Consider the following 13,336-nt stretch of genomic DNA (forward strand, 5'->3'; position numbering starts at 1 on the left):
CCATCCATCTGTTGCCTTCAGGAGACCCACCTCTCAGCCAAACATACAAACAAACTCAGAGTGAAGGGGTGGAAAAGGATCTACCAATCAAATGCCCCCAATAAGAAAGCAGGTGTAGCTATCCTGATATCTGACAAAATAAACTTTTCATTAAAATCAGTACAGAAAGACAAGGACGGACACTACATATTAATAAAGGGAACAATCCAAGAGGAGGATATAACCATCATCAACTTATATGCCCCAAATATTGGTGCACCCAGATATGTTAAACAAATGCTCTCAAACTTACAGAATAAAATAGATCCCAATACGATAAAACTAGGAGACTTTAACACGCCACTCTCACCAAAGGACAGGTCTACCAACCAGAGGATTGGCAAAGAAGCTACCGAATCAAGTGAGGCCATACTTCAAGCGGAATTAACTGACATCTACCGAGTATTTCACCCTAAAACAACACAGTACACATTCTTCTCAGCAGCTCATGGAACTTTCTCCAAAATAGACCATATCATAGTTCATTCAAGGAACTTAAGCAAATACAAAGGGATCGACATAATCCCCTGTATCCTATCTGACCACAGTGGAATCAAGCTAGCTCTGAATAACAAAGCATACCGCAGAAATTTCTCTAATACATGGAAATTGAACAGCACACTCCTTAACAAGGCCTGGGTAACAGAAGAGATCAGAGAAGAAATAAAGCATTTCCTAGAACTCAATGAAAATGAAAACACCTCACAAAGAAACTTGTGGGACACAGCAAAAGCAGTCCTGAGGGGCAAATTTATTGCCCTCAGTGCCCACATCAAGAGAATGGAGACAGACCAAGTAAATAATCTCATGTTGCAACTAAAACAGCTAGAAAAACAAGAAAAAATGGGACCTAAAGCTACTAGACGAAGCCAGATAACCAAATTGAGAGCAGAGATTAACCAATTAGAAAATCAGAAAACCATAACCAAAATAAACCAAACAAAAAGCTGGTTCTTTGAAAAAATAAACAAAATTGATGGCCCGTTGGCAAGATTAATTAAAAAAAGAAGAGAGGAAACCCATATTAATAGGATTAGGGATGCCACGGGAAACATCACAACACGTACCCAAGATATCCAAACAATTCTAACAGACTACTTTCAAAAGCTATACTCTCTAAAGGAAGAAAATCTGGCGGAAATGGATGCATTTTTAGAGAAATACAAGTTACCCAAACTGAGCAAAGAAGAAGTTAACCAATTAAATAAGCCAATATCCTATAATGAGATACAGGAAGCTATCAAAAGTCTTCCAACAAAAAAAAGCCCAGGACCAGATGGATTCACAGCAGAATTCTATAAGACCTTTAAAGAAGAACTAATACCCATACTCCTCAAGCTCTTCAGAGAAACAGAGAAGGAGGGAGCTATCCCAAACTCATTCTACGAAGCCAATATCACACTCATCCCCAAACCAGGCAAAGACCCAACCAAAAAGGAGAATTACAGGCCAATCTCCTTGATGAACACAGATGCAAAGATCCTTAACAAGATTCTAGCTAACAGAATCCAGAAACACATAAAAAAAATAATACACTATGATCAGGTAGGCTTCATCCCAGAGACACAGGGATGGTTTAACATACGTAAGTCAATAAATGTAATCCAGCATATCAACAGAGCCAAGGTCAAGAATCACATGATTATCGCCACAGATGCAGAAAAGGCCTTTGATAAAATTCAACATTCATTCATGCTAAAAGCTCTGGAGAAAATAGGAATAGAAGGAACATTTCTAAAAACAATAAAAGCCATTTATGACAGACCAATAGCCAATATTATACTTAATGGGGAAAAGCTACAACCAATCCTCCTAAAAACAGGAACAAGGCAAGGATGCCCACTGTCTCCACTCCTCTTCAACATAGTCCTAGAACCCTTAGCCAGGGCAATAAGGCAAGAAAAAGACATTAAAGGGATCCGCATAGGGAAAGAAGAAGTGAAACTATCCCTTTTTGCAGACGACATGATACTATACCTCCACGATCCCAAAAACTCCATCCCCAAACTTTTAGAAATCATAAGTCACTTCGGCAAAATAGCAGGATACAAAATAAACCCACAAAAATCAGTTGCCTTCCTATACACTGATAACGCACAGGAAGAGAGGGAAATAAAGGGAGCAACCCCATTCACAATAACCTCCCAAAAAATAAAATATTTAGGAATTAACCTAACCAAAGATGTAAAAGAACTATTTAATGAGAACTATAAAAAGTTAAAGAAAGAAATTGCAGAAGACACTAGGAAATGGAAAGACCTCCCATGCTCCTGGATAGGCCGACTTAATATAGTAAAGATGGTGATACTTCCAAAACTAATATACAAATTCAATGCAATTCCTATTAAAATCCCAATGACGTACATCACTGAAATACAGAAAACAGTCCAAAAATTTATATGGAACAACAAAAGACCTAGAATAGCCAAAACAATTCTAGGGGATAAAGACAATATGGGAGGGCTATCCATGCCGAACTTCAAACTCTACTACAGAGCTATAATCACAAAGACAGCATGGTACTGGCACAAAAACAGACCCGAAGACCAATGGAACAGAATAGAAGATCCAGATATAAATCCACAGGCCTACAGCCAGCTGATATTCGACAAAGGAGCCAAAGACATACAATGGAAGAAACACAGCCTCTTCAACCGCTGGTGCTGGGAAAACTGGGCAGCCACATGCAGAAAACTAAAAGTGGACTCCAGCCTATCACCATGCACCAACATCAACTCAAAATGGATTAAAGACCTTAACATTAAACCTGAATCTCTGAAACTACTGCAGGACAGAGTAGGAGAGACACTTGAACTAATAGGCACAGGAAGGAACTTCCTGAACAGAGTCCCAGGGTCACAACAAGTTGGAGAGAGACTCGACAAATGGGACTACCTTAAAATAAAAAGCTTCTGCACAGCTAAATCTATCGCAACTAAGCTAGAAAGACAACCAATTGGGAAAAAGTATTTACCAGCAATATATCAGACAAGGGGTTAACATCCTGTATATACAGGGAACTCAAGAAACTAATCCCTCCCAAACCTAACAAACCAATTACTAAATGGGCAAGGGAACTAAAGAGGGACTTCTCAAATGAAGAAATAAAAATGGCAAAGAAACACATGAGGAAATGTTCATCATCCCTGGTGGTGAAGGAAATGCAAATAAAGACAACCCTGAGATACCACCTTACCCCAGTCAGAAGGTCCCACATCCACAAATCAGCCAACGACAAATGCTGGAGGGGATGTGGAGAAAGAGGAACCCTATTACACTGCTGGTGGGAATGTACACTTATACAACCACTTTGGAAAGCAGTCTGGAGGGTCCTTAGAAAGCTAAAGATTGACCTCCCTTACGACCCAGTCATACCACTTCTAGGCATCTACCCTGAACAACAGGAACCAATATACAAGGACACGTGCACCTCCATGTTTATTGCAGCACTGTTCGCAATAGCTAGGATATGGAAACAACCTAGGTGCCCCACCACAGATGAATGGATCCAAAAATTGTGGTATCTATACACAATGGAATATTATGCAGCCATTAGAAATGACAAAATAATGGCATTTGCAGGGAAATGGATGGAGCTAGAAGGAATCATGTTGAGCGAGGTAAGCCAAGAACGAAGAGACAAACGGTACATGGTCTCCCTCATAAGTGGATGCTAAATCCAAAAGGTTAGGTGATACGACAAAACTAACAGGACTTAAGAAACAAAGAACTCCCGCTCATCTGGTTGAACCACTACTAAATATCCTCATGCTGCTGATCACAAATATGGTATATAACATGTGAACACTGTTATATATTACAGACTGTGGTAGACAATTTGCTCCAGGGAAGTTAGAATGAACTTGTGACTTTGAAATTATGTAATCATTTAATCACAATCAAAAAAAAAAAAAAAAGAACCTCGGGGAAGGGAGGGAGGGAGGGGATGGTAGGGGGAAAACAATGGAGGGGGTAACAATGTTCAAGAGGAAGTGTACTCATAACCTCACTCATGTAACTGTAACCCTCTGTATAGTAGCTTTACAATAAAAAAAAAAAACACTTTATGGCTAAAATATTAACCATTGGAGCCTCTATGAGTACAGACTTTTTGCTGGTGGAGGTTGTGTTCGGTGTTTCTGGCTGTTAACTAATCAGGGTAGTAATTGATGAAGGTTAAGGTAGCTGTGGTTATTTCTTATAATAGGACAAAAAATAAGTTTGCCGCTATCATGACTGATTTCTCTACAATAAGTTATGGTTTGGTAATAGTTTACCAATAGAACATTTTCCAAAATTTGAGTCAATTCTCTCAAACCTCATCTCTGCTTTATCATCTAAGTTTATATAATACTAATTTAAAGTACATAGTTAATGAGCAGTAATACCCTGAAAGATCTACAGTGGACTTAAAAATATTCAGCAAACCATATTGTAAATAGATGTATTACCCTGGCCCAGCTGCTCCATTTACAAAGCACAGAGATTTAGTTCAATCCTTAAGGGGCTTAGGATTCTCAGAATGGTAAATCAGCACTGGCTTCAATTTAGAGTAATCAGCTACATTAGTCCCTAACAAGAGATAGCATGTTATCTGAAGCTTTTTTAAGTCAGTCATTGATTCTCTCTAGCTATGGAAGTCCTAGATGGCGTCTTCTTCCAATTTAAAGCTCTTTAGTCCATCAATTATCTTCACTAGGTTTTCTGGATAACTTTCTGCAGCTTCTTTGCCATCAACACCTGCTCTTCACCCATATTGATATGTTACAGTTGTAGATTCTTTCTTAAACTCATGAACTAACCTCTGCTAGTCAAATTGTTTTAACGCAGCTTCTTCATTTCTCTTAGCCTTCACAGAAGTGAAGCATTAGGGCCTTGATCCTGATTAGGATTTCATAAAAGTTTGTTGTGGCTGATTTGATCTTATATAGAGACCATTAAAACATCCTCTGTATCAGCAAAAAAGTTTTGCTTTCTTATCTGTGTGTTCACAGGAGCCGAGATTTTAATTTCCTTCCAAAACTTTTCCTTTGTACTCACAATTTGGCTAATTGCTTAGTATAATAGACCTGATTTTCAGTCTTTTTTTTTTTTTTTGAGTGTGGGTCTTTTATGTAGCCCAGACTAGCCTCAAAGACACACTCCTCTTGCCTCTATCTTTAAGTGCTAGGATTATACCATGTACCACCAAGTCTGGCCTATCTTGGCTTCTGACATGACTTCCTCACTAAGCTTTTGATTAAAGGTGATAACCATGTGACTCTTCTTTGTACTGAACACTCAGATCCATTATAGGGTTGTTAATTGGCCCAATTTCAATATTGCTGTTTCTCAGAGAATAAGAAGGGCTGAGGAGAGCAAGAAATGGAGAGAGATGGGGAGAGAGAAGGTCAGTGGAACAATCCAACACACACACACACACACACACACACACACACACACACACACATTAAACTTGCTATTTATGTGGGTAGTTTGTGGTAACTCAAAAACATTTATAAGCTGGGCAGCAGTGGCTCATGCCTATAATCCTAGCTAGTCAGGAGGCTGAAATCTGAGGATCATGGTTCAAAGCCAGCCCAGGCAGGAAAGTCAGTGAGACTCTTATCTCCAATAAACCACTAGAAAAACAGAAGTGGCGCTGTGGCTCAAGCGGTAGAGTACTCACCTTGAGGTAAAGAGCACAGGGACAGGGCCCAAGCCTAGAGTTCAAGCCCCACAACTGACACCCCCCCAAAAAAAAATTTACAATAGTAACATCAAAGATCACTGATCACATATAACTGTAATAGACTAATAGTAGTGAAAAAGAAACTGAAAATAACAAAAAAATGACATAAAGGCACAAAGTAAGGACACATTACTATTGGAAAAAATGACACTAGTAAGACTTACTGCAGAGTTGTTACAAATTTTCAATCTTTAAAACTCAAAATATCCACAATTGCATAAAATGAAGTATTAATAAAAGATGAACTATAAACAGAGGAGAAATGCAATTATATATAATTTACCTGACAGAAGTTCAAAATAACTACTAAAGATAATCACCAAGCTCAGGATGTTAAGAGATAGAAAACATGAAATACAAACAAAAATCACTGAGATGAAAAATGTAATTTATAAATTTAAAAATTCACTAGGAAGATTCAACAGTAAACAAACTAAAATAGGAGAAAGGATCAGCAAACTCAAAGAACTTAATCCAATGATTAAAGAGGCTGAGATCTGAGAATCATAGTTTGAAGCCAGCCTGGATATGAAAGTCCACAAGACTCTTATTTCCACGTAACCATCAAAAGCTAGGAGTGGTAACTCAAGTGTTAGAGTGCTAGCCTTTAGCAAAAAGCTCAGGGACAGCATCGAGGCCCTGAGTTAGAGCCCCAAAAAAAGAAAATAAGGAAAGAACAAGGGTTTATGGACACCCTAGATAAGATCGATACACACATTATAGAAATTCCAAAGGAGGTAAGAGAGATGATGACGGCTTGGGGCTGGGAAGGTGGCTCAGTGGTAGAGTGCTTGCCTTGCATACATGAAGCCCTAGGTTCGCTTCCTCAGCACCACATAATCAGAAAAACCTAGAAGTGGTGCTGCGGCTCAAGTGGTAGAGTGCTAGCCTTGTGCTGAAGAGCTGAGGGGCAGCACCCAGGCCCAGAGTTCAGGCCCTAGGACTGGTATACACACACAAAAAAAGGTATCTTGAACACAACAAATTAAAGAAAGGATGGACAAATGGGATTGCATGAAATTGCAGAGCTTCTGCATGGCAAAGGACATAGCTAGCAAGATCAATAGAAAGTCCACGCACTGGGAGATCTTCACTAGCCATACAATGGACAAGGGTCTCATATCTAAAATATATCTGGAACACAAAAAATTAAATCCCCCAACAACAAACCCTCAAAGAAACAACTGCTTAATAAATAAGTGGGGAAAGACTTAAAGAGAAACTTCTCTGAAGAGGAAAGAAGGATGGCCAATAGACACATGAAGAAATGCTCAACCTCCCTAGCCATAAAAGAAATGCAAATCAAAACAACATTGAGATACCACCTCACCCCAGTTAGAATGGCTAGAAATCAAGAACTCTAATAACAACAGGTGCTGGAGGGGATGTGGACAGAAAGGAACCCTACTGCATTGTTGGTGGGAGTATAAACTTGTTCAGCCACTTTGGAAAGTAGTATGGAGGTTTCTCAAAAGACTCCACATAGAGCTCCTCTATGACCCAGCAATCCCACTTTTGGGTATTTACCCAAATGATCATAAACAAGACCATACTAAAACTACCAGCACAACTATGTTTATTGCAGCAATATTTACCATAGCTAAGATATGGAACCAACCCAGATGCCCCTCAGTAGATGAATGGATCAAGAAAATGTGGTATATATACACAATGGAATTCTATGCCTCCATCAAAAAGAATGACATTGTCTTATTTATTAGGAAATGGAAAGACTTGGAAAAAATTATATTAAGTGAAGTAAGCCAGGCCCAAAGAAATACAGGTCCCATGGTTTCCCTTATTTGCAATAACTAGTATATATCTGAGTCAAACAGAAATGGTCAGATAAGTTGATGTTAGGCGAAATGAACCCCAAGATAGGGATTCAAATGTTTTTTCTTTCTTGTGATTGTTTCTAACATATTTATAAGGTGATTTCTTTGTTGCTTTGTTTGTCCCTCCCCCACGGTATAACCCATTATCCCTGTATTTGATGTTGGTATACTTTGTGGAGGGGAAGGGAAAAAACAAATTGTTTAAATAGGGATACAGGTGGATCCATTGCAACAATGAGATGTACAAGTCATTATGTGGAAAAACGAACTTTACAACTTTGGCGGTGGGGGGAGGGGGGGGGAGACGTGAAGGGAAGGGATGGAAAGGGGAAACAAAGGAGGCAATAATGCTTGATAAGAAATGTACTCATGGGCTGGGAAAGTGGCTCAGTGGTACAGTGCTTGCCTTGCATGCATGAGGCCCTGGGTTCGATTCCTCAGCACCACATAAGCAGAAAAAAAAAAAGCCAGAAGTGGGGCTGTGGCTCAAGTGGTAGAGCGCTAGCCTTGAGCTGAAGAGCTGAGGGACAGCGCCCAAGCCCAGAGTTCAGGCCCACGACCGGACCCAAAAAAATAAAAAATAAAAAATACTCATTACCTTGCCCATGTAATTGTAACCCCTCTGTATGGTATTTTCACAATTTTTTTTTTAAAAGGTATCTTGGTGTAGATTTTTATTCATCTTATGCGGGGAGCCGGGGCGAATGCCATTACAAGGTGGCGCCCACTTCCTTGCAGCTTTGAGGTAAACAACTCCATATTAGGCAGTGCTTGGCGGGACTGTGGGTCCCGGGCTTTGCGCAAGCGCGAGCCACGCAGAGTCCCCAGCCAATCCCGTGGCACCTGGTGACGGTGAAAGGCAGACGACCAATGATAGAACGACCCGTGTTCCTATTCCATATATAAGCGGCCACGTTTCTGTACACGGGGTCTCTCGCTCAAGCTCTCCCATCAACGCAAAGGCTCTCCAATAAAGTGTGATCTGAGAAGACTCCTGGTGTGGTGGTCGTTCTTCCTCGCTGGCCGAGAAGGCGTTCGCCGCAAGTGGTGCCGAAACCCGGGATCACGCGAGAGGCCGAACAGGAGCCAGAACTCAACACACGGAGAGGAGACGTCGTTATCTTATAGGTAATTGGACTGGCGAATTTGATGAGATGCTGGATCAGCTGCGGATTGCCATTGTCACAGTGAATTCAACGCGAGTGGACCCCGGATTGGTGGAGGGAATCCAGTCTTGGATCTCCTCTGCTGTTTCCTGGTTTAAAGAGTGGGTGGGAGTTGGGATGTTTTTGGCCTGCTGCTTGGGAGGATGCGTAGTCTGCCTATGGTTGGTCTGTCACCTTCGAGCCCAAACCAGAAGGGACAAGGTTGTTATCTCACAAGCATTAGCCGCCTTGGAAAGTGGATCCTCACCCCAGATTTGGCTGTCAGCCCTAAAGGGCAATTAAGCCCTGCCATCCTGCATAGCCTTAGCACCCCGAGGGATCAGGGGATCCCATTGCCCCGGGACAGGTATGCAGCTTACAATACGGGACAGGGTGCTAGGCGTATGCACTGCACTTGGGGAAGACCTCCATCTCCTCAAGAAGAGCAAGTCTGTTTGCATGTGGGTTGATGCCGTGCTTTCCCCACCCCTGGAAAAAAGGCATCGGACTGGCGGGCCATCCTCTGGGGAGAGGTAACCTGGAACGAAGGCTTTGCATTGTCCTCTTCTATTCAGGGAACAGACCTCTACTCTTACCTGTTGCCAAAAACAAAAAGGGGGAACTGCGGGGAGCAGGGGCGAACGCCATTACAAGATGGCGCCCACTTCCTTGCAGCTTTGAGGTAAACAACTCCATATTAGGCAGTGCTTGGCGGGACTGTGGGTCCCGGGCTTTGCGCAAGCGCGAGCCACGCAGAGTCCCCAGCCAATCCCGTGGCACCTGGTGACGGTGAAAGGCAGACGACCAATGATAGAACGACCCGTGTTCCTATTCCATATATAAGCGGCCACGTTTCTGTACACGGGGTCTCTCGCTCAAGCTCTCCCATCAACGCAAAGGCTCTTCAATAAAGTGTGATCTGAGAAGACTCCTGGTGTGGTGGTCGTTCTTCCTCGCTGGCCGAGAAGGCGTTCGCCGCAATCTTACTTAAGGCCTTTTGGACTTCTTGATCTGGATATCCTTTTCTTTCTCTAGATAAAGGAAATTTTCAGCCATTCTTCTTCTTATTATTATTTTTGCTGGTTATGGGGTCCTGAAATCTAGCTTCCTTTAAGTGGTCCTGAGTTTATCTGGAATTGCTTTTCCAATTTTACTTTAAAAATAACATTCTATATTGACATTTCAATCACTGAGAGACTATACAAAACTGAATTGACTTTTTGACTGCACAAACAAACATGGGAATTCAGGTTACACTTACTAAAGATTGAATCAACATATCAAGACAACTTTTCTGAATCTCGGAGGGTACATTTGCAAAGCTTCTCTCGGACCAAAACCTTGCAAAGTGCTTTGCAATCCACCTGTTAAAAAAAAAAAAAAAAGGAGTTCAAAGTAGAGTACTAAAACTACATCTCAATGTAAGTCAGCCATATTTTTGTTTTTAATTATAAAATTTAAAACATGTATGTTTTGACCAGCTACTATTATCATGACTTACATGCTTTCTTAGAAATACGTATTTTAGACCCATGTTGGGTTATGTGCACTGGCTTTAATATAACTATGGTTAAGTAACATTGATCCCACATATCTTGAATAATATCTAAATAAATACTTTCTACTCAACTGGTGTAACTAATAGCACTAAAGCACATGCATTGTATCCAAGAAAATAGTCTGAGTCTAAAACTCTCTGCAAAATTGAATAAAATAATAAAATATCTCAGTTATTAATAGCAACACTACTTAAGATAACTTACTTCATGCAGTCAGCAAAAAGACTTTCCACTCCAACTGAATGAGCAATAATGAGGCATTCTAGAATAGATGTCAATGTTCTGGGAACAGGCTAAAATTGATAAGAAACATCACATTTATTCTTTTTCAATTTGTAGAGGACCAGCTGGTTCATAAAGACAACATGATGTATACACCTAAACTACCAAATACATACATATAGCTAAAATTGGATGAATTTTAAGATTCAATGTTTTACACTTAATTCTTTATTTGGAATCCACCAGCATACTGTTTGTAGTCATTCTCTATTCAATGTCTTAAATTATTATTTTTTCTTTAAAAAACCTTTCCATAAACCTGAATACAAGTATTTGTATCAGCTTTAATTGTACTTGTCCAAACTAGGCAACAACTCAACTTCTGCTGGTGAATGGATCAGTAAACCATTCAATGGAATCTTCAGCATTGAAAATTGAGCTACTGAGTCATGAAAAGGATATAGAAGAAACTTTTATGCATATTACTGAGTATTAGTAAGAATCCAATTTAAAAAGTTGGGGTATGATTTTAACTCCATAACAATCTAGAAAAAGCAAAACTATGGGACATGAAAAAAAATTCAACCAGGTGCTGGTGGCTCACGCCTGTAATTCTAGCTACTCAGGAGGCTGAGATCTGAGGATCACAGTTCAAAGCCAGCCTGGGCAAGAAAGTCCGTGAAACTCTTATCTCCAATAAACCACTAGAAAACCAGAAGTGGCACTATGGCTCAAGCAGTAGAGCGCTTGCCTTGAGCTGAAGAGCACAGGGACAGCGCCCAAGCCCAGAGTTCAAGCCCCACAACCGACAATAAATAAATAAATAAAAAAATTCAGTGGTTGCTGAGGGCCAGGGGAGAGGGGAAGAACTTTTAAGGCCCTGAAAATATTCTATATGACACTCTAATGATAACTGCATGTTATTATACATTTTTTTAAACCTCAATAAGGCCCAAGACCAAGAATAAACCCTACACCAAGAATAAACCCTAATGTAAATGACACTGATAGCAACAGCCAATGTAGTTTCAAATATAGCCACCTGGTGATGGATGCTAATAGGGGAGGCAGTGGGTAGATGGGGTATCTCTATATTCCTCCTTCCCTCTGGACCCACTATAAATGGGGTGCAGAGTAGGCTCCCCATGCTTTTCCCTTTACATAACAAGCTAGCTTCAGCAGTTCTAAGGCAGTTATCTATTATATTATATACAAATTTGTATTACTGTGGAGTGTTATTAGAAGTTTGTGATATTGTAAGTCACTGAGAAGACTGCACTAATGAGAACTAAAAACTATATATATTCAAAAGCATCTTTATAAAAACATATTATTCCAATATGTAAAGTAACAGGGCAACAAAATTAGAAACTGTTCTCAAATATTCATAATCACAGTAATACAGATGACATTAAAGTTAATGAATTACTGTAAAAATATTTTCAATATCATGGTGATAATAAAAAGAAATATTTCTTGCTGTTTTAACAGAGACAATTATGCCTTTTGTGTGTTTTTTTATTGTTGTTGTTGGTTGTGGGGCTTGAACTAGGGGCCTGAGTGCTGTCCTTGTGCTCTTTTACTCAAAACTAGCACTCTACCATTTTGAGCCACAGCATGATTTCTTGTTTTCTGGTGGTTTATTGGAGATAAAAGTCTCACTGACTTTCCTGCCTGGGCTGGCTTTGAACCAGGATCCTTAGATCTCAGCCTCCTGAGTTGTTAGGATTACAGGTGTGAGCCACCAGCTCCTGGCTTTTGTGTTCTCTTAAAAATTAGGTGGAGGGGCTGGGAAGGTGGCTCAGTGGTAGAGTGCTTGCCTTGCATGCCTGAGGCCCTAGGTTCGATTCCTCAGCACCACATAAGCAAAAAGGAAAAAGCCGGAAGTGGTGTTGTGGCTCAAGTGATAGAGTGCTAGCCTTGAGCTGAAGAGCTGAGGGACAGTGCCCAGGCCCAGAGATCAGGCCCCACGACCGGACCCCCCCCCCAAAAAAAATTAAGTGGTAGAGTGCTTGCCTTGCATGCATGAGGCCCTGGGTTCGATTCCTCAGCACCATATAAGCAGAAAAAGCTGGAAGTGGTGCTGTAGCTCAAGTGGTAGAGTGCTAGCCCTGAGCTGAAGAGGCCACCAATGGAAAAAAAAAAAAATTAAGTGGAGTCCAGGCACCAGTGGCTCAGGCCTGTAATCCTAGCTACTCAGAAGTCTGAGATCTGAGGATCGTGTTTCAAAGCCAACCCTCACAGGAAGTCCATGAGACTCATCTCCAATTAAATACCAGTAAACTGTAAGTGGTGCTGTTGTGGCTCAAGTGGTAGAGTGTTCACCTTGAACTGAAGAGCTCAGGCAGTAACCAGGCCCAGAGTTCAAGCTCCACAACTAACCAACCAAATAAATAAATAAATACATATAAAAATTAAGTGGAGCTGGCACCAGTGGCTCACACTTGTAATCTTAGCTACTCAGGAGGCTGAGATCTGAGGATTAAGGTTTGAAGCCAGCAGGGGTAGAAAAGCCCAAGAGACTCTTATCTACAATAAACTACTCAGAAAAGGCTGGAAGTGGCACTGTGGCTCAAGTGGTAGAGCACTAGCCTTGGACAGAAAGAGGCTCAGGGACAGCACTTAGGCCCTGAGTTCAAGCCCCAGGACTGGCAAAAAAAAAAAAAAAATGGAGATCCTTTTGTGATTTTTGGGTTTTAATGCCATGTGTGGGGTATGCCTCTCAAACTGAGTTATAATGTCAGAAACAAGTAAGTAAAATAGGATAGAATTTCTGTAAGCAAAATACACAAGGATGTACCCCAT

At 40.8% G+C, this 13,336-nt stretch overlaps 1 protein-coding gene across 4 annotated transcripts in view; it reads right to left on the reverse strand.

Annotated features, from left to right (window-relative positions):
• The window catches only part of Btbd8 (BTB domain containing 8), an 80,993-nt gene that overhangs the window by 27,221 nt on the left and 40,436 nt on the right, over window positions 1-13,336 (reverse strand). For all 4 annotated transcript variants that reach the window (XM_042681756.1, XM_042681764.1, XM_042681746.1 and 1 more), the window contains exons 8-9: window positions 10,514-10,602; window positions 10,012-10,114 (exon numbers count right to left, since the gene is read on the reverse strand). In XM_042681756.1, the coding sequence (XP_042537690.1) occupies window positions 10,012-10,114; window positions 10,514-10,602 (192 nt within the window). The remainder of the gene's footprint in view (window positions 1-10,011; window positions 10,115-10,513; window positions 10,603-13,336) is intronic.

The sequence above is a fragment of the Dipodomys spectabilis genome, unplaced genomic scaffold, assembly GCF_019054845.1.
Source record: "Dipodomys spectabilis isolate Male_0828 unplaced genomic scaffold, ASM1905484v1 ptg000002l, whole genome shotgun sequence".
Lineage (NCBI taxonomy): Eukaryota > Metazoa > Chordata > Mammalia > Rodentia > Heteromyidae > Dipodomys > Dipodomys spectabilis.